At 41.3% G+C, this 21,959-nt stretch overlaps 1 protein-coding gene across 1 annotated transcript in view; it reads right to left on the bottom strand.

The window, feature by feature from the left end:
- CCBE1 (collagen and calcium binding EGF domains 1) overlaps positions 1 to 18,184 on the bottom strand; it is a 115,210-nt gene extending 97,026 nt beyond the window's left edge. Inside the window, exons 1-2 of the mRNA XM_065861636.2 lie at positions 18,035 to 18,184; positions 17,822 to 17,902 (exon numbers count right to left, since the gene is read on the bottom strand). Of these exons, the coding sequence (XP_065717708.1) occupies positions 17,822 to 17,902; positions 18,035 to 18,135 (182 nt within the window). The 5' untranslated portion in view covers positions 18,136 to 18,184. The remainder of the gene's footprint in view (positions 1 to 17,821; positions 17,903 to 18,034) is intronic.
- Positions 18,185 to 21,959: the final 3,775 nt, after the last annotated feature.

The raw sequence follows: 21,959 nt of genomic DNA, 5'->3' as shown, positions 1-21,959 counted from the left end.
GAGTCAACCTTCAGGTCAAGTCTTTGCCCTATTACTATTCAGTATCAAGCATCTGTGAAAGTCACCTAAACAAGACAACCAACCTCTTCTCTCTACTAATGAAAGAAAGCAACACTGAACTATCCCAGGCTGTATACCAGCAGACACTGGATTGCATGTGAGCAGGCAGCACACATATAAAAATTTCTCTTTTTACATGTGTCTCAAGACATCTAATTCCAAAACTGCCACTTGGAATAACTTCGTGAAGAGCAGAAGTTCTGTTCTTTGAACAACACTAGAACTGTATCACTAGAGATACTACATGATTGATGCTCAGGGCTGTGGATCAGGTACTGAGAGAAGTATACTCAAATATTTCTTTCCACCTTCAAAAAACAACTACAATAAAATAGTGTTAACTAACTGAAAATTTGATTTTTCAATAATTCATATAGATTCATGACATTGAGGCTCTAACTCCATTTCATCTTTTAAATCATTCTGTACAAAAGACTTATCATGATTTAGGTCCATGAAAGAGACTGTGGCATTTAAAAAAGACCACATTATCCTGCTAGGATTCAGAAGGAAAGTCAATATTCAGGGCTAAACAAAGCATGCCTTGCTCTAAGTGCGTATTAGTAAGCTCTTTAAGAAGACCTTCAATTTAAACGCAATTCCGTTTTATAGCAAATATTTTCTATATTTCCTTGTTTTGTTTGTTTCCAGGGATATTTGTTCCGTGTTAACAATGACAAGGGAGGTGTTCATAAAGAGACAGCACCATCACAGGATGTTGAGCACAGCCATGGAAGTCATTCAGACAAGAGATAAGATTTCCCACGTTCACTGCTTTCAATAACAAAGCTAAAAGCCCAGCCAAAATGCCAGAGAGGAAGGAGCATCCAATACTAAGGCATCTAGCCACGGTTTGTGAGACCAAGGATTTCCAGTTTGCAGAAGCTGGCAGTGGTAAAACCACAGGTACTAGTGTGAGTGCCAGTGCTGGTGTTCCTAAAAGCTGGCTCATGCTGACCCCAAACACCTCCAGGCTGGAATAATCACGACCACGGCCTGGGGATTGCTGGTTTGTTAGATTTGAGGGTGGCACTAGCGCTTCCCACACAAGCTGGGAATACTCTGGCTCAGCTTAGCCATCTAGACAGGTGGTTACATGACACAAGCAAGGAAGAAAATGACTCTGCATGCAGTTTTGCAAGCTGGTGAAAGCATCTGAGCTATGCAGCAGAAGGAAGACAACTTCTCCAGTTCAGGTGCTTGCATGTAGATGCCTATAAGGCCCCATCGCCATGTCCAAACTTCCCTGTACAAACCAGTGCCAAATCCAAAAGCTGTGTTTTCACACGAATATGACACTACACCTAACAAGGCCAATGTCTTAAAGCTTTGTACTTCGGACTCATCTTCCTTCAAATAGTTATACAACTTTCAAACTAGGACTGAATTGTATCTTTCCAAAAGGGATGTGGCTTCTTTCCATTTCTCAGCTACTTTCCCTTTCTGATCACATGGGCTGCCCATGTCCCTGAAAGCTTTGACACCTCCTCATTTTTGTGTCCTGATCCTTGCAATTTAACAACCAGAACTGCACAGGCTATTCCAGCTGAGGTCTCACCAATGGTTTGCACAGTAGTCTTAATATTTTCTCACCACTGCTGAAAATACTTCACTGCCTACACTGCAGCACCATGTTCACCTTTCTCATTTCCAGTTCCTGGCTGTCTCTTAACCAGACATTTTCTCCTGTGCCTTTGCCAGATGATGAGCCTCTCATTTCCAGCATCATCTCCTGATAGAGACAATTAACCCAATAATCTCGCTGAGCCAGCTACATTTATTTTACCTACAACAAGCTGCCCCTCTAAATGACACATGGAACAGTGAAGGGCTTAGGTAATCCCTGTTGGGGACCAATTCCTGCCAAGTTTTGACGACTGTTTATTTTCTCTCATTCCCAAACATCGAAGTACCAGAGGTGACGATCTGCCATGCAAGACTATTAGAAAAGCACAAACATTCCAGTGATTGCATATATATTCCTCTAGGAAAACACTAGAGAAAGCCTGACCAGAGTGACATTTCTAAAGCAGACAGAAAATGCCATTTTCTCCCCTGAGGTGCACACCCCTTGGCTCCTCTCAGACCACTGAACAAGGGGCATTTCAGAGTTCTCATAGTTCTGGATGCCCCAGGCAAAAGCCTGCCTCTGTTTCTCTCTGAATTATAGCAAATAGTCCAGAGTTTTCAAAGACATTGTTTATCCCTCATTTATTCAAGTTAATGAGCTTTTTCCTCTTTGCCACCATGCTTCGGCAGACTGGGGATGCTCATTCTGAATCTCTGAGCTTCCAACTCCACATGCCTTAGCATGGAAATGACCCGGGATTAATTTTCCATTTGAAATCTGTTCATCTTTACTTATGTGATCAGATCCATCTCTTTAATTTCCTCTCAGACTTGCCCCACGGTACTGTGTCACACAGCACGTTTCAAAGGACTGTGTGGAGGGCAGAGTAACCTGCACCACGCTGGTGCGGGCTTCTCCCTTCAGAGCATATCCAGTTCCTGCTTTAGCAGACTTGTATGTTCTCCCCAGACTCCTGATAAGGCTGAAGCGTTTGTCGCCTCTGTGCTTACGTGCAGCACTGGTTAATTAAATTAAAATATTTGAAAGAAAACAGAAATGAAAAATACTTTCAGGCAACTTTGCTGCTGTCTGTACAGAAATCTGTAAGAGTTGAAGTCACACATCTAGGAAGGAAAAATACAGCCCTGTAATCAAAACCACTGCTGAGACCCTTGGATAATTAACAAAGTAAAGGAGAGAGTGTGTTCTGCCCTGGCATTTGGAAGCAGCACACATAACCTTAAAATTAAGTGTTTTTTTCTGCTCTTTGCAATTCAGGAATGCTAATAAATGCAAGAGAATTCAGAGAAGAACTGGGATGGTGATGTGAGGGTGAGGGAATACAGAGGATCACCCTAGTCAGCTTTGAGAGATATGGAACACAGACTCGATCATGTTCTAAAATGAGATTTGTAATCTGATGTTTTGGTTTTTTTTTTTTTTTTTATTGTGTTGCTGTTGGGGGGTGTTTGCTTGTTTGTTTCACATCGGTAACTTATGAAGTGCTACCATATACAGGAATTGAATGATCTTCACTAATCTTATATTCCATATACCGTCTGCTTGAGCACAGGTCCTCAGATGATACACGGGCATCTAACTCTTACCATTGATGGAGTAACACATCCAAATTGTTTGATGATTCATACCTTAGAGCATCACAGGGCTGGGAATAAACTTATGCTGATCTTGTAAAACAGGGCTACGAAAAGAAAGGCCTGCTTAGAGTCTCTAGTGAAGACATAACACTTCATTTAACACTACCAACTTTTTTAAAAAATTCCTTATATTTTATTTATTTACTTACAAGTAACCCAGAACTGCTGACTATCAAATCATGCAAGAAACAAGCTGGAATTGTTTTGGAGGGATGTTGGGTTTCTTTTTTTTTTTTTTTTTTGGGGGGGGGGAAGGTGCAGTTTGTGGGGTTTTTTGTTTGTTGTCTGTTTGGTTTTTTAGCTCCTGTATTACCTGCAATAAAAAATAACTCTATAAATCCATGGTGAGGCAGATAAATGCTAAAACCTCAGAACTTCTTTGCTCATATGCAACAACTGCTGAGTTAGATGATTCCTCGTAAAATACAATGAAATTACTTCACCCTGAAGGGAACTGGGAGGCATTTCACAAAAGCAGAATTCCAGGGACTAAATCTCATTTTCACCATAACTTAAAGCAGCTTAAATTTAGAGAAGCTCAACCAAAGCTAATGGAGCTACATCAAATTTGCACTGATGCTGCAAACCAGGTTTTAACTCTAGATCACTTTTTTGTTCAAAGGCACTAGGAAACAAACACAAGGCATTCTTGCTGTCTTGGATGAGATGGTAATTTATGTAGCATTTTTATATGCATATGCTGTCATATCTCAACCTAAATTTTTTCCAAGATAATTCATGGTCTGCAATTACAGACAGCTCAGACATTGCCAGAACCTCCCTAACTTCAACAGTTGAGATGCTAAGTTTAGAAATAATTTCTCTTTGTTATGATTTTCAGCTACATGCTGTAAAAGGAAAAATTAAGGGCTCTATGGCTAATCCTCCATCTAAACATTGACCTCATGAATGGAATGACTGGCCATCCAACTTTAGACTGTGAACTACCTCAGAGCATTTAATAGAAAAGTACACCATGGAAAATTTTAAGAAGGAAATTTAAAAAAATAATATTTGCAAACAGAAGCAATGAAGGCTTACTATAAACAATGCAAACAAAAAGCAGTAGCTGTCTGTGCCTCACAAATTCTTTTAAAGAGTGCACTGAGTCTGAGTAAAGCAGGCAAATAAGCTGCCATGATCTACATTTTATTATTTTTACAGCTCCTACTAAATAATAAAATCTTGCATTTTCTTGTAAAACTCATGCTTCAGTAAGAAGGGGTGCCAAAAAAAAAAAAACTTCTCTACGAGAGACTAACAGTAACACTTCATAAAGATATCACGAAAGGCTTCAGGGAGTATTCCGAATCACAGAATCATAGAATGTCTTCATGCTATGGGGTAAAATATGGAAAAGTATCGTCAAAGAAAAACAATGTCATTTTGTCTCTAGTAATAGGGAAGAGCTTAAAATTATTTAAAGTCTGCAGTTCAGCCATTCTTAAAAATAAAAACTATTCAAACAGAAGCCAGCATCTACTTCTGTATTTATCAAGTACCTGCTCCTTCAAAGAAGCCTTCTACATAAACAGACTATTTTCATGCTGTATAAATGGGCTTAGAAACTACAGCATTGCTAAATTATACATACATATATATGTGTATATATATAGTTTTTCATTCAGTTATTGATATCCAGCTGCAGAACACACACACACCCAGCTGACAGCTTGAATTACAGACCCCAAATCTGCTTCTCCCTGCCATTATCACTGGGCAGCTTGGGATGATGTGAGGGTTCATGGTCCAGGTCTTCCCCACAGCAGCCCCATGTAGCTAACAGGACAACTCAGGGATGGAAGGACCACGTCTGAAACTCATATTTTGAAGCATTTCCTGCAAAAATCAATTGCGTGACTCCAGAGCAAGACACAAAGACTTTTCCAGTTCTTTGATGGTGCTTTGCAGCTTTTTTCCATATACATCCCACTGTAGCAGGCAGGATACTAAATATTTTGAAACAGCTAATCTGCTTGCAACTGAAACTGGATTTCAGTAATAAACACTTTCTGTAATTTTTCATCCTCTGGGCCAAGAAGCTTCCAAGAAGCACAGTCAAGATGGCATTTAATAAAAGGATTGCTGTATTTGTTTGGTTCTTTCTTCCAAAAGAGAAGCCCTACAGACCAAAGCACCGAATCGGACAATATGGAATACAGCCAGGGTCTTCAGTCCTAAGATACAACTAAGAGGAGTCTGAACGCAGAAATTTTCTTCTCTAGTTCCATCCTGAAGATATATTTGTCCTGCATTAAATCTTTGTCATAGCCTTAAAGAAAATTTCTTGGAACAATTTTCTTTTAATTGGAACAACTTATAACTGTAATGGCTGTAAGGTCAATGGAAATGTTTGAAGTCTCTTTTTCCTGGTACTTAAAAATATCCAGCAGTCCATATTGCAAACAAGGATGTGTAAATAAATACATGTTAGCCATTCTTGCTCCCAACTACTTGTTTTCTGCTGTTCTTTTCACTCTGCCACGGCTATTTTCACTGGAAATCTTCCAGTGATGTACCATTAGCTTACTCCCACTGTGGAAATACTCTGGATATTTTTGCAACATAAGAAAACATAACGAAAATCCAATTTGTCTCTCAGCGGATACGAAAAAATATATTTCAAAAAAGGAGCATTTTTTTCTTCTTATCTAAAACAGTAGCATTTTGTTGAACTGGAATGACAGCAAATCACCATAAATAAAGTCCAGCAAATTGTTTGAAGATCGAATTTATGGTGACCTTCTTTGCTGTAACAGGAACACTACATCTTCAGTGTAAGCTATCAAGTTATTTTTTATGTAAGACATAAATTAGGATTTTTCCTCTGGTTTATAGCGGGAGAAGTAGCTAATACTGACATCCCATAGTAAACCTTGGTGGGTAACTGAAGGCAAAATTTGGCATGGTAGTAGCACTCCTTCAGGAACATAGAAATTTAGCCCAGGATCTAGAACTCAATTCCTGGCAAGTCCATCCTATGGTTAACCAACACTGCTTCCCAGCATTGCTGTGCTCGCACTGGCGTAAATCTGGAGGGGCACCATCATCGACCCTTCCAGACATGTGCCATAAAACTGCAACTCAAATATGGGTCAGTGTGAGGACAACAAACAGCACAAACAAGACTCTGGTCAATAAACTCAGCTTGGAAAGTCAAGTAGACATCTCGCTTACTTGGTAAGATGCATTCAATCTGCTTTAACAACTTCTTGCTTTCTTTTCTTTTCATGGAATGCTAAGAAGAATTATGAAGAAGAATTCCCAAACTGATGCACTTTGGTATAGGTCCAGGGAAGTTAGTAGAGCTATGGAAATGCAACCTTCTGCAAATCTTTTAATATATCATATTTAGTGCCCCTGCAGGGGACCAAAAGAGCCATTCTTTAACACAGGTGAGGTTCTAAGGATAATCAAGAAAGGACCAGTCCTGCAAGGACATTCATGCATGCCAAGTAGTTTTTCTTGAGCTCCTGTGACACACAGAGAAACTTCTGCAGGAAAAGGACATAATTTCAGATCAGATACAAGGACAAGGTTTGAATGTATTCTTAATCTACTTCAAACCCACAGGCGATGCCAGGAACACAGATCTGTCATTATATAAAAACTTCTGTGGGTAAAGTTCTTCACTGAGGTCATATCACAATGGAATTTTCATTTCTCTTCAAGAAGTTTTAAAATGAAGAGGAAATAGGACATGTTAACTTGGCCTCAAGAAAAGCTCTTTCTCCCTGTTGACCATACACAGAGAGAAAAGACTGAGCCTGGACTCCTAACGTAGACTCTTCACAGAAAGGTATGAAAAATGGGAAGTGTCAGGTCATCCCCTCTTTCCGTTCCTCATCCCTAATTTACTGGGTTTTGTCTGGAGAAATAGATGTTGGGAACTGAAGAGTGAAAGCGGACAGGGAAACACACTGAGACATAATATTTTTAATATCTTGTGTTTTGCTATTAAACAAGCTCTAAGGCAAGCAGAACAAGGTAGATAAAAAATTATCCCACGTTCTCAATTTTTAATCATGTTCTATTTTGTGTTTCTTCATTTTAAAATCAGAAAAGCTTGAAATTAAAAATTTTTCCATGAAAATTGAAAATATAAAAGGATTGACCCATTTTCTATAGGCTTCTCATCTCTCAATTTTGAAATTTAAAGCTGTTTCACCAACTGCTCTCTGCATATGCCTTTGTAGCCTCCAGGGAGTATAAAGTGCAGTGGAGTAGACACATACTTTTTTCAGGAAAAAACAAACAAACAAACCAAAGCAGAAAAACCTAATACATTTTTAAAATCCAAGTAAACATTGAAACAGCCTTTCTATATCTAAGCAAATATACTATTTCCCATATAAGCAGCATATTGTGTTATTTATTGAGAAGCCAACATCTGAGGCACCACAAGAGTCACAGTCTGAGACAAGACTTGGCCATGGACTGTCTGGGCCGTCGTGCAGACCAACAGCCCAACCACAGTTGGGTTCATCATGCTGCTGATTTCCAAGCGGCAGGCAGAGGTCAGCTCAGACTGCCAGCATGCCTGTCTGGCCCCGCTCCTTGCTCTTGCTTCTGGAAGCCCCAGTTAAAAGCACACATCCCCAGGAGGATCAAGCATTTACCAAACAGTAGCTCAAGTGACCCCCTGGTCCCTCAAGTCTCTCTCTCACTCTCTGCTTCTCAACCACTAAGATCTACCAAAGACCCTCAACTCCATTTTCACCCAGTTTTCTCTTCCCACAAACGCTATTATAAAGATTAAATAATTTTCCCTTTGGCTATTTTTGTTTGAATTATAACTCATTTTAACTCTCAAAGGCAATAATCACTAAACTAAAGGGTTTTGTCAGAATTCCAGAGAGCAATGTTTAGGAAACGACACCACTTTATTGGTGCAGCTCTGATGATAAACTCTGTAATGAAAATTGAGTATGATAATAACATCTTGTTGAACAGGCAAGATGTCAGATTTACAACATGTATTAAATGTGTTGAATGTGATCATGGAGATATTAACATTCCACTGAGACATCAGAGCTCTGGGCAGGAAATTATTTACAGTGAAGTAACGCATCCAATAAAAGTTATTTGCTCTCTCTTATATAAAGAACTCTGAGCAAGCTTTTTTGTGTGTTTTTACAAATTTCTAAATTGTTGGTGTTTTACCATTACTTGTAAAATATTATGATAATACTTCATGTATTTCTTCATCCATGTTGCCTCATCTAGCCTCTCGGACTTAACGCGTCCTGTTACAGAGAATTAGGTGGTCAGCCTTCTGCCTCCAGGGAAGGTAATGAGACTGTGAAGCAGACATGAACACTGCTGTTTTACATTGGAATCTACGCACCACTAATTTCTCTATAGAAAGACTATTGTTTGTCATAGACTTAGTAGCCCAGATGAACATTGTACTATATTTTTTTCCAGATTCTCTCTCTAGTGTAACTTGTCTTTGACTTATAATAAGCCTATTCACTCTCCAAGAACAATCTCTTTAAAAAGTCACATTATAGCTTTGATTTTGCCTCTCTTGCCCACTGAAAGCATTGTGTATGGGTTTCTTCAGCTCCCAGCGCATTTGAAAAGGGTTTGATGTGCGTTTACTACTGAATGGCTGCTAATATTAATACAGTGAATACAGTCACTGTATGCTTCACCTTATTTAAATTCCAGCACAGACCATCAATTAAAATGGATGTGGTTAGAACATAAGTTTAACAAATAACCCAGGAGTACATGCTTTTAATAGCTGGATGTACCCTAAATGCTTTACAGTCTCGTACTCCATTTTTTGAACCAGGATCAACAATGAAATCAACACAACATGATGGAAAACACTCTTCAAGACAGAAGGATTTTCCAAACACAGCTAAGATCTGAGATTAGTGTCTGCAGCTGAAATTAGTTTTCTGCTTTGACTGCTCAACAGAGCTACCCTCAAGGAGATTCAAGCGAATGGCTTTCTCTTCCTGGGCCAAGAAGAAACTGAGTCAGCGCTGTATGGATTCTGATCTCCATTGTTTCTGCTTACAATTGGAACAACATAGAAGAAATGACAAAGTAGAACAGTAGAGTGACATTTGCTACTGTTAGTTTACAAAAGAAGCCACCACTAGTTTGAAAACTGAAACTGAGCAAACAGAAAATGGACAAGAGAGAGAAAAAATTCTGAACAGATTTTGGGGAAAGGTTTGGGTTTGGTTTTTGTTTTGTTTGTTTGTTTTTTAACTGTAAATCAAATGTCAGATCTGCTTATTTGGATGGTAGGCACAAGTCTTAGCCTCCTAATAAGCGTGAGTGTTAAAGAAAGGAGCCTTGGAGTGATCCAAATGGATCTGTATTAGACATAAGCAACACAAATGGAAGTCTCAGAGCTGATCTTCTCACTGTCACTGACTTGGCACAAAGCAAACCCACTGTCATCCCCAGCAGCTCCAGCTGAAGCGACACTGATATTGAACACCCAGCAATGACTCACACACTGAAATAAAATAAATCTCAAGGGGTAGAAACAAAAGATGAAACGCAAGGTTGTGAAAATTCAGCACAATCTCAACAAAAACCCCAAAACACACGCACTGCAAATGAGCAGCATTGCACAAGCATGAGCACAATCTGAAATGTGATATGTCCCAGGTGAAATTTCTCTGCACATTGATAAATCAGCAGTACAGGCCACACCAGGTATCTTGCACATACCTGCTTCATGTGACCTTGTTCCACACACACAGTCACGGCTCTCCCAACATGAAATGACATAGAAATAGGCAGGAACAGCAGAAGCCTCAGAAAACATGTCACCTGTGTGCGCTTTATACTGGGCAGTGGCTTTCACAGAAGATAATGGGCAATCCCATTTTATCTGGGATGTCTAGCAAGCTTGATCTATTTTTCTAAGCATAGTTTAAATACTTCAGGTTCAACTACTTCCTGGTAATTCTGTGTTATGACAATGACTGAAGGCAATGTGAACTGAGCAAAGACTGGATGGGTAATTTAACTATCTGCCTGTAAAGTGTTCCTCCTGTCCCCATACGGACCTGTAGTTTACAGAGAGATTTTCCAAGCTGAAGACGGAGAGAAGGGGAGAGGCTGTCAAGGGAAGATGCAGCAGCTCCTGTAGCTTAGCTCCAAGTCTATCTGGGAGAACAGGCAACCTCCCATGGCGTGTGTGCGTGTGTGTTTTTGTTTGGTTTTGGCTGATGTTTTGTTTTCCTGGGTTCTACTAATATAGAAGCCTGGATGTATTTAAATTATACTTCGTTGGGAAGTGTTTGCCTCCCTTCTCTCACACACGTATCTGTCACACAAAACCACCAGCAAGATGGAATTTTGTCTTTTTGTGTCTTTGTTCATTTGTTTCCTACCTGCTCCAAGCCCTTGCTTTTTTTTTTTTCCCTTTCTCTTCCTTGCTGCTCCATATCTTTACCCTTCTATTCCTCCCTTTTCTGCCTTGCCTATTTTGAATGCAATCAGCATAGAACAACCCAGTTCAACAGGTCTCCATCACAATGGGAGCAGTAATACAAGTATTAATAATGTCCTGCTGTTCACAAGAGAGACTGCAATCTCTTTTTTAAGGACAAAGCAGCCTGACCTTAGGGAGTATGTACAATACTTAGGATAATTACAAAAGTCATATTCCCTTTGGCGGCCTATTTTTATTACATATTTCGTATCAGCCACGGGAGGCCCTGGGGCTGCTATTTTGTTTGTCTGGAGTCTCTGTGCTAGACGACATGCCCGGGAGAGTCAGTTCATATTTAACCCTATATTCTGTAGATGAAAACCACAATGCAATACACCTGGATTTCATTATTGATGAAACCACTAAACAGGGCACTTATCGTAAAGCTCTTGGACTGCCAGGTTTAAAACTCTCTGAACTGCTTTGATGTGAACATCAAAATCTTCTGGACTACATGAACAACCATTTGTCAGACCTCATCCTTTAACTGTAGCATGTCCTACCTCAGTGTACCACTGACAACAATTATGCAATGTTTGGAAATATCATTAATTATATTGGTTCATTTTGGAGTGAACTGGTGGTACTGAGGAGGCACCACAGAGTAGACCCCCAGCAGCACCGCGTTTTGCTGCAGGAGGCTCTGCTCCATCCACATCTGCTGAAATCACAAGTATCCTTAACCTCACCAAAATTCAGTAGGAATTCAGATCTGCAGCCTTAGGACATGAGACAGCAAAGAGACCCAGAAAGTCATGGCCACCCAAATGCTGTATGGAAACCTACAGACACGTGTGTGGCATTGGTTTTACTCTTAACCAGCAGGTACTCACAACATATCACAGAAAACAAGAGCAATCTGTTCCCTTGGCAATCACAGTGAAGGAAATCAAATGAAACTAAGGACTAACTGCGTTCAGATCCATGACGCTTAAAAGTGCTACTTAAGCAGCAGTAGTGAGAAAAAAATTCTAGGAAAGCCAGGAAAATGTCTTAGCATCATTGTAACTTAGACTGTTTTGTGGAAAAAAAAAGCAGCGTACTGAAACTAAATTTTATTCATTCATATGCAAGAAAGTTTACCTGTGATAGTAATTTCCAGGAAGATTTTTGCATACATATTTCTATCTACATAAAACAGACAACAAAAACTTCTGAATTAGGAGAACACTTATGTTTATTCTATCTCTTCATAGATAGTATGTTTATGAATGAATTAGTAGAAATACTGCTAGTGAGACTCAGAGAGCAGCACATCACGGAGTTGCTGAATACATAATTTTCATTGTGATGGTTTGATATGGCCTTAGAAGGCCAATATTACATGTATATCACAGGTTTCTTTGTGGGATGAATAAGTTAATACATTTTGGCTCTCCTCATTTTCAGTCCCATCACCAAGGAGCATCACGGCAGCTCTTTTCAGTTGCACTCACAATCTATGTAAGCATGTTTCAGATGCTGATGCTACCCTGAGTGATGCACAGACTGAGCAGCTCCTGGCATTTCGCCACTGAACTACATGCGAAAGAATTGCTAGTTTATTGAAACCTGAAGAAACTCTTTTGGCAGGCATGGAATTACAGCTGTTTTGTGTGTTTAGCTTTCTAAAACCAAAACAAAATTTGAAATCATATCCTCTCTTGAATTTTCAGCAAAATTCCACGATGGACTACATTTCCCTGTAAGATAAATGGAGATGAAGCAGTACTTTGCTTTAATCGGATAGATTTGTTGTTTTTACTGTTATATCAATTGGAGCCCTTTCAATTCTATTAAAATTGAAGTGGTCAGCAAAACTTCAGAGAAGAAACATGGCAGCAAAAATAATAAAAGAAACCTCTAAAAAGAAAATCTGAAGATGACAAAACGTCATCTTTGCTTACTCCAGCCGAAAGATTAAAAATTGTACATAGCATTTTTTTTTTCCTGTTGGAAAGCTCCACAACATGCTCATTGAATATCTGGGAACCGGGAATTGCATGTGGTCCCCAGGGGCATATTCGTGAAGTGCTGCTCTCTGTGAAACAGCTACAATCCAACTTACTTGCAATTACTTTTATCTTTTAAGAATGTGCAAAATGATACAGTCTATAAAAATAGTAGGCTCCACCAGCAATATCAGTATTCAAGAGAGTAAAAAGAAATGCGATCTCTGGTTAGCATCAGAATTAAGCAGGATCTAAGTATACACACATTCTCTTCTGCAGTACTTTTGAATTGTCTTTTTGTTATGAAGTTTAGAGCAATCGTTCACAGCAAAATATAAAGCCTGAAAAGTAGGAAAAGCCTCTGTAAAATACTTGTAGCTGCTAATTATCAGATGAAGAAGCTGACAACCTACACTGAAATGTGTTCATCCTATTTAAAAGACCTTTTTCTTGTGAAATACTACCAAAGAATGTTGCTGATTAAGTTCTAAGCCAAGATTTAAGCCTCACAACATGGGGTTTATTTTCAGATATAACATGTAAAGATTTCTCTCATCCTTACGAACATTTTGCCATCATTATCTAGGACTATTCTGCCAAGCACTCTTATTCTAAACCTCCTACTCCCTGCTGGTCCCACAGAAGGAGCAGGAGCTGACTCTATCACTACACGCACTGAATTAGGGTATAATGTTCCTTGACGAATCTCCCCACTTCGTTTTCAGCAAAAATTTCAGGAAATAGAGAGTGCTCACCATGATGTCAGAGAAAGATGGGTAATTTCTCTTACCAAGTCAATAGTCTATTTGTTTAGAAAAAAATCAGTTTTATCAACCAATCTAACCAATTCTATTTGTAAGTTGAGAGGCAATTAGACTAATAGTTTCAGCTGAATAAAAGAAAAAGAACCCTTATCTTTGGCCATGAAGGCAATGGCTAAAGTGTTCTTTCAGGCTATGCAGATCCAGGTTCATGTTTTCATCTGCCTTATTCAAACATGCTGGTTTCCTTAATTTAGCCTCTTATTTTTATCAACATTTCTGAAAATGAGCAAAACCATTGCTTTCAAGTCAATTTGCAACAACATTTAAGTGTCTAACAGACAAAGAGATTTGTATAGTCAGGGGATAAAAATATTCTCATTTTCTCATCTCTTTCATGCTTGAATCTTTCTACAACTGGTCATAGGCAAACAGCTTCCCACTAGCAAATGTTTCTGTTCAGTCTGTGTACTGTTTTTCTGAATGATTTTCACTACACTTGCTGAATTTTAACTTAATATAATATTTCGCTTTCTAATATACACCAGTTAATAAAGTGATGAAGTTTTGCTGTTTTTTTAAAAAAGGGAGCAAGTCCAGTTAATTAGTTGTACCAGTTTAGATGCTGAGCCTCCTTAACTTGGAAGTGACATGACCAGTGCCATCTTCTGATGGGAACACAACTACACGACCTGGATAAAGCAAGGGGTTGCCTATTCCAGATGCTGCTTTTCCTTCTGGACCACAGAAACAATGTACAGTAGCATTGTCGATGGACAGGACTGCTACTAAGACAAACAAAATGAATTGTCACAAGTGATAACACTTGGAAACAGCGAAGAAAACTGCAGCAACAGTCATGTAATTTAACATGCCAATGAATTGTTTAAATGTCTATCTGAGAGCAAAACGCATTAACATCACATTCAAACAGCAGGAGAAGACAGTAACGTGATTGGGGCCTCATATTCTCATGTTGTCCAAGTTTCATCAGATTTGATGAATTTTGCATGCAGTAGAAATTCAAAGTCTTACTGCACTCTTATGTTATCAACAAATGCAGGTCTGGTTGTTCATACTTAAATGATGGGGCCATTAGTAGCAGGTACTTTGTGGAGTTGCGCACTAGAGTTTAAATGAGATTTGCCCTGAAAATATACTGTACAAGTTCCCACTGCCTCTGTATTTTTATGAAAATAAATACACAGAACATCCAAAAAAAAAAATACAAATCAAACTAAGCCAAGGGCCAGACTGCACACATTCAAAAAGGAAAAATACATCTAATTATGTACAAGGTTGCTATGACCACAGGGAAAAATGCCAATATATTCTCGGTGCTTGGCCCCACATTTGGCTTGGCCCTCTATTTGGCTCATCTTTGTTCAGGAGTAAATCTGGTTTAAAAAAAAGTTTCAATAAATATTTTTTCGTGATGAAAAGATGCTATTTTTATTGAAATGCTCTACAAACATGCTGATATTCATGAAAAATTCCAGGAGGAGGAATAAAAGGATGAAATTGCTTTCAGTCAAGAATTTATGCTTTGGAAAACTAATTTTGCTCAGGAATTTCGACATCTGACTTCAAATGTAATTCTTTTTTTAATTTAACTAATTGCACAAAAGATCATTAGTAGGAGTACATGTTGCCTTATGTCTGACGTGTTATGACATGAGATAAATTTTATGTCAGTTTGTTTAAGTTCTACACAAAAGGTACTTTGACCTAGAAAACAAATTAGGTAAATTGGGTATGTACGCTAATAGTAAAGAGCAGCTGACATTAACTATCCTTCTAAACTACCTCTGACAATGTATATAAATTACTATATTATTCATAACTATTGTCATTATGAAATATCATGGAAAAGCTATATAGGAAGAATTTTAAAGGTGAAATTTTATAAGAATAAATATTAGAACACAAAAATCAATTTTCTCAGAAACTTGGACTGATAGTTCTCCAAAGCCACAGCTGAGTTTCTGCCCAGCTGAAGATTTTTAAATGTTTGCTGTGACTTCAGACGTGAAAACTGAATCCTAACGTACCTCGGCCTCACACAAAACAAAACCCACCCTGAAGCACCCCCGGTTTAATCAAAATTTGCAAGTTTCCTGTCATCTCATTAACAGCCACAACCACAACATATGAAAAAATCCCAAATTAAAACACGGTCTGCTGACATTAATCCCATGTGCCTGCTGGAAGCACACACAGTGACCAGGAGCAATGGGGATATTGCTCTCCCGCTGAGGTTCACCATCACAAGCGGGTGATGCTGCTGGTCACCTCTGAGGGGCAGGACCAGCAGCGCACCCCGGCACAGGGGTGTCCTGCATGCGAGGCTGCTCTGCTGAGCCGCACGCCTCTGTTTCAGAGATGCTGCCCTGTTCTTGTGTATGTGGACAGCACGGAAGAGAGCTTGCAGAGCAGGAGGATGGAGCCCTCCTCACCCAACCCTAAAGGCTAGACTTTGAAGACACACATTTACATGGAAATTGATTTTTTTCTTTTTAAAGAGCAAGGCAGCCCTAGCAATCATAGATATAGAAAATACTTGAAAAATGAACCAAAACAACCTGAGGTGCAATGCAGCGATTTGGATATGCTCACTCACAGTCTGTGCTGGTTCAGGATGGTGAATACCAGTCGGGATTGTGAACGGGGAAGAGCTGGAGACAGGGGGGAGAGCTGGGGAGCGGGGAAGGGGGAGAGCTCAACACAACCAGAGCCTAAAGGTCAGAATACCACGGCAAGGATGAAAGAAAGTACAAGTGGGACTTGGCAGTTGGACAAAGTCCTGCTTTCTTTGCATGGTGGCCGAGAGCAGCCGGTGGAGCCTGTGAAGTCCCCATCCATTACACAAAGCACATCCTCATCCATTACACAAAGCAGACCCACTTTGCTCAGATGGATTTTGGGACAAGTAGTAGCAACAGCCTAATGAGCAGAACAGTCATTTGTGTGCCTTTTCATGCAGCTCCTACTCCTTTCTCCTGCAGTAACTCCCCACTCTCTCAAGCACACCCTTGTTCACCTCAGTGTTTTGCTCCCAAACCAGTGTAATGCTACAGGTTCAGCAAAGTACTCCCCTTCCCTTCAAAACTACACTCTGCCTCTCTCCAAAAATTGCTGCGTACTGCTGCGTGCTACAGACCTGCTTAAAAGTGGTCTCTGACTCACCTTCACAGGGAAAAGAGAAAGAGGACAAGGGAAGCAGTGAAGGGTGGTCTCCAATCCCACACAACTCTTCCCAGGAGCTGTAAGGATGCTAACACTGCTGAGAACTGGGCAGTGGTCTGAGACTTTCCCAGGTGGCTGTGGCTGCCAGACAGCACAAATCAGCCCCGAGCTTGTGAGTGAGAGACAACACTGCTGTACCATGCATCTGCAGTTCTCTGGTATTTACATGATACAGAAAAGACTCTGTGAAGAAATGGAAGGTCTCTGTAATGCTTTTCACTAGCATCAATGTGCTTTATCCTATTTTTGGTGTACACAGGCATACACACACAGTCAAAGCACAGTCACATCCACAAAGTAGCCTCTTCAAAAGAGGCAGCTTTCATAGGTGAAACATCTCATCTGTGGGGATGCGACTAATCAGAGAACATGACTGTGTGCTCATAGTTTCTGTATATTTCTCTAAAAGCATATGTATTGTCAGCTGTTCTGGACATTTGTCATCATCAAAACAGCTTTAAAATTCTTCTGAAAGACAGGTGATGTTTCTCAAATACACAGCTGAAAAATGAAAACTCAGGGTTGGATTAATCTTACTTAATTTGAGAGGCCTCTGCTGAAGTGTCCCCCAGAGCTGGTTGCTGAAGAAGTTACTCATTCTGAGGGTATGATTCATCTACCTAAATGTAAACATCTTTCAGGTGGCATGAATCCAGTTGATCTCATTGATCATTCTGCAACTGATGCTGCTGTAGCACCAATGCACTCTCAGACATCCAGTTCGGAGGAAGCCCTTCTTACTGTATCAGTGACTGACAGCCAGGGTATGACAACCAAAACCACACACACCCTCTCCAGCAATGCCTTTGGGGTGACATTTGCAGTGAGTTACTAAAACCTTTCACTTGGGCAACAGCGGGACTTGCCAACGGAGATGCTGAATGTGAGACGGACTCATCTGAGTTGTCTGCTCCCCGGTGCACGGGGAGTAGAAATGCCGGGGTAGGTCAGCGTGGAGCAGAGAGGAGGCAAACAAATGCCGCTGCTGAGGCCCCCATGCCTACCATCAACACGTGTGTGTCCCACGCACTCCCCGCCAGGGCAGTGAGCCCCGATCCGCGGCCACGCGTGTGCCGCCGGCTCCACGCTCACCCCCCCCCGCCCCGCTCCACGGCTGCGGCGCTCACCTGAAGCAGGTGGTGAGCTCGCCCGTGGGCTTTAGGCAAGGGTACCGCGTGGTGGCGATTTTGTTCTCGGAGCAAACCTCCCTGCAAGGCGAGGAGTCGGATTATTAAAAAGAAAAAGGGGGAGAAAAAAGAAAAAGAAGGTGGTGGATGGAGTGGGCGAGAATGCACAGAAACAGGTCCACGGGGTTCCGCGCCGTGGCGGGGGACACTCACCTGTCGCCGTCCTGTGGCTCCTCCCGGTAGGTCCAGGCGTGCCCCAGCGCCAGGAGCAGCAGCAGCCGGAGCGGGGCCAGGCTGCCGGCCGGCTGCCCCATCGGGCCGCCTCTCCCCTGCGCGCCGCGCCGGCTCTGCCCGCCCCGGCCGGCAGCGGGGCTGCGCCGACCCGCCGCTCCTCCCGCCCCGGCGGAGGGCCGCCCCCCGCCGCCGCCAGATGTGCCCGCGGGGAGGGGCCGCGCCCGCCCAGATGTGCCGGCAGATGCAGCCCCGTGGCGGGACGGGGCGCTCGCCCAGATGTGACGGGGTCGCAGCAGATGTGCGGTGGGAGTGAGGGGACATCACCCCCTTCCCCCGGCCTCCCCCTGGACCCCGGCTGCAGGGAGCAAGGGGAAAGGTGCGGGGGGTGCCCGCCCCAGGGTGAGCGGGGCAGGAAATGACGGACAGGTCCGAAAACGTGGGGGTGATAAGCAGCTCTCAGTGCACCATCACTGATGCTTTCCAGACTCGGCTTTATCTCAAATCTCTTTCCCAAAGGAACACAGCAGTTCAAAGCATCTCTGCTGCGACGGTTGTTTATCCTTGTGTACGGCTGCCTCTTCCCTGCCATTCATAAAAAGGACATTAACAACAACAGACTTTGATAAAGTAGCACATCAGGTCTGGCCCGTTTTCATGATTAAACTGCCTGGCACCAGCGAAACAAATCTGCAAAACGACGATGCCTTTGGCCAGTGTATTGTCTTTGACCACCACGTAACTTTCTACAAGCATGAAAGGCTCCAGGGAAATGAGGGTGTGCAAATCAGCCTGACTAGTGCTTTCACCTGTAGCATAAATAACCTCATTTTACAGCCAGAAAAATCAAGGATATGTTAGCAACCGATTGTACTCATACTGTCTTACAGCCAGAAAAGTCAGGGATATGCAAGTAGCAAACTGTAATTCCTGTTGAACTAGCTCAGAAGTAATAAAGGGGACTCAAACAACTCCCTTTCTATTTTTTGCTCTGCCACAGGCAACAGTTGAACAAGTCACTTCAACGCTCTGCCCCTCAGTTTCCCCTGTCTGTAACAGGAAGAACCTAACAGTAAAATAAATGGCTAAATAATGCAGATCCCATGTATGAATCAGCTATGATTAAGCTGTTAATCCCTTTGGTACGTTGTCCAGTACCCAGAAGAAAGCTGATGATAGATGGACTCTTGGCAAACTTCGGGTTTGTCAGAAGTTTTCCCTGACTTACGCAGCATCCTCCGTCACCATGGTCTGCTGTACATGTTGTGAACTGCCAACTTCAAGGCATTTCTCTGCTTTAGGTGCTGCTGCACATATTCTCTGTTCCTGTGCTCAGTTAAGCAAGGGAGCTCTGCATGTCAGATTTTTGTTTGTTTCTGCAGTTGAGAGGATGTTTTAGATGTTTATTCATTGTAATTACTTCTTTTCCTTTATACAAATAATGAGTTAAGTAAAGACAGGACTGGCTGCTTTGAAGCCAGTGAAAGCTGGGTGTTTCTCACAGGGCTAAGCCCTCATCTCTCTCACACAGCCGCTCCTGATCTGAAGATAACAGGAACAAAAGCGAGACCTGGGTGCTTGGACCCAAGCTCTCAGGAGACACCTGTCTCCACATCATGTTCTTTGCCCTCCCACCCCAAGTGGAAAGTATCCAGTGACAAGGTCTGGAATGAAGAGAGGTTTGCATTGCTGTAACCCCTGTGATGTCTGTCTATAGATAACAAAGGATTTAATTTACCACATTCCAGAAGTGGTCACAGTCCCTCCAAAAAGCTCAATTTTTAAAAGAAATTTAATCATGCCTGAGCACAGAGCCGCAATCCTCTGGATGGTTTCCAACCCGGACCCAAGTGTCATGACTTTGGAAGCACTCTCTCTGATTTTAAAAGGATCCTTACATAGGCCTGGCATAACTATGCTCCCAAACATGTTTTTTTCCAGAACTTTTGCCATTCAATGAAGATCTCATTCACTACCTAAACTGCATAATTGAGCTCTCCATCTTTTCTTTAATTCCTGCCACCCACACAGCAGTGTATCAGTGGATTGCACTATCTTTTTAATAAAAAATACTGTAATAGTTTACATATGTTTTCATTTAACTCATGAAAATAGCTTTGTTAATTTAAACAAGGTAACCTACACATAAGGCTAATCCTGTATTAAACTCTTTGCCAAGGCAGGCCTCAAAGTTGTAGATATGAAAGAAATTAACTGTGATCAATAGTAGATAGAATAGAGAGTTTAAACAGCACCATGCAACAACATCCATACTTTGCAGTTGGTAACCCTGTTACCGCTGAGTACATTAGAATTGAGGGTTCTGTCATTTTGCTTCATCAGCTTCATCTCAGCTTTAATGACCATGAGGCCGGGGCCATCCTGGGAACACAGCTTGCTTCCCGGGAAGTGTTGAAGGGTGGCAGTGGTTAAGGAAACACTGACATGATCCTCTTGCCTCAAGGAAGCAATGATCTGAGAGTGTTTTCATACATAGTAAATAAGCAGAATGTGATTTCTCGTGCAAGGGATGCTTTTCCTTGTGCAGGGTCATGTTAGTTTTGACTTGCCCAACTCAAGCACATATAAAGTTGATTAAACTGCACACTACATTTTGGAATGCTCTCAGAGAAAAGAATGAGGAATTCAATGTACTAAAGTGCCCATCAGAAGTTTTATTTATACTTTTTATGTGCGAAGATGTATTGTTCCCTGCAATTCATTCATAATAACGTTAATAGTACAAATACAAGTTTATTTCCTGGATTTTGCTGGTAACTGGAATACCTCAGAAGCAAACTTTGGTGACTCCTCTGAAGAGGCTCTTCCAGAAGCTCATATCCATAGTGTAACAGCAGAACCTCTGCAAACTGCAGAGCATGAGGAGAAGGGCATGCAGGACACTGCTGTCTCTTTAGAAACACACTGAGGTCACTTGCATCTGTGAAGAGCTCACAAGATCTTGAGCAGTGACTATTCTGTCCTGCTACTCGTAGACCTCCATCAGACCTGTCGTATTAGGCTGAGTATAAACACTCACAGAGCTTTGAAAGTTTAATGGAGATCCTGAACATGGAAGATTGGTTTTCCCTGCTTCTCAAATCTACCTTTAAAAACACTATTAACATCACAGGATAGAGGTGAGCGGACTGAGAGGTTTTTTTACTTGAGCTGTTTCACTGAAGCCTTCAGAGGTCTGTTCTGTGATTTTTCTTCATCCGTTTACAACTGACATTTTCATCAGTGTATTCTCTGTCTGTTTCAATTTAAAAAGTAAGCAACTAGTTATTGTAAATAGTCTTAATCCCACTACAGCTTTATGTTTGCATCCAGTGTCTTGGTGGCAATTCCACCAGATCTCCAGCTGTCTGCACTGACAAATTTGGGGAGATCAGAGCAAGGCTGAAGGTGTAACCAAAGAGAAAACCGAAGTTTTTAACGACATATTGGGTCTATGACACTTCTTGGATTTGAAAGGTGTAGCTTTGGTCATTTATGAACTAGGGTCTGTTCCAGGTGAATGCCCAGACTGAACCTATCCAGATCCAAAAAATACACCCTGAATAATGATATCTAGTTCCCTGGGAAAAGTGGAGTTTCTTCCTAACTTTTCTGTAATTAACATTTTCCTGGTCTGTAAAAAGCTGCAGGAAGCAAGAAGTAAATAGGCAGAGCAAAGACAAAAAGTGAAAGCAAGAGCTGCCAGAGATAATTCATGGGCCCACAGGAAGCAGATCTGGAACAATAAGAAAGAAAGGGGAAGGACAGAAAAGGGAGAAGAAAAACATAACAAAGCAAAACAAACAAACAAAAAAAGGAAGATGCAGAGGAAAACCAGAGAAGAAAAAAGAGCTCAAGAAATGTCAGGGAACCTTGCAGCAGCGGCTGAGGTCTGCCTGGGTTTAAA

The sequence above is a fragment of the Patagioenas fasciata genome, chromosome Z (genome assembly GCF_037038585.1).
Source record: "Patagioenas fasciata isolate bPatFas1 chromosome Z, bPatFas1.hap1, whole genome shotgun sequence".
NCBI lineage: Eukaryota > Metazoa > Chordata > Aves > Columbiformes > Columbidae > Patagioenas > Patagioenas fasciata.
The sequence above is the reverse complement of the archived record's forward strand: the minus strand, read 5'-3'. Positions and strand labels throughout refer to the sequence as shown.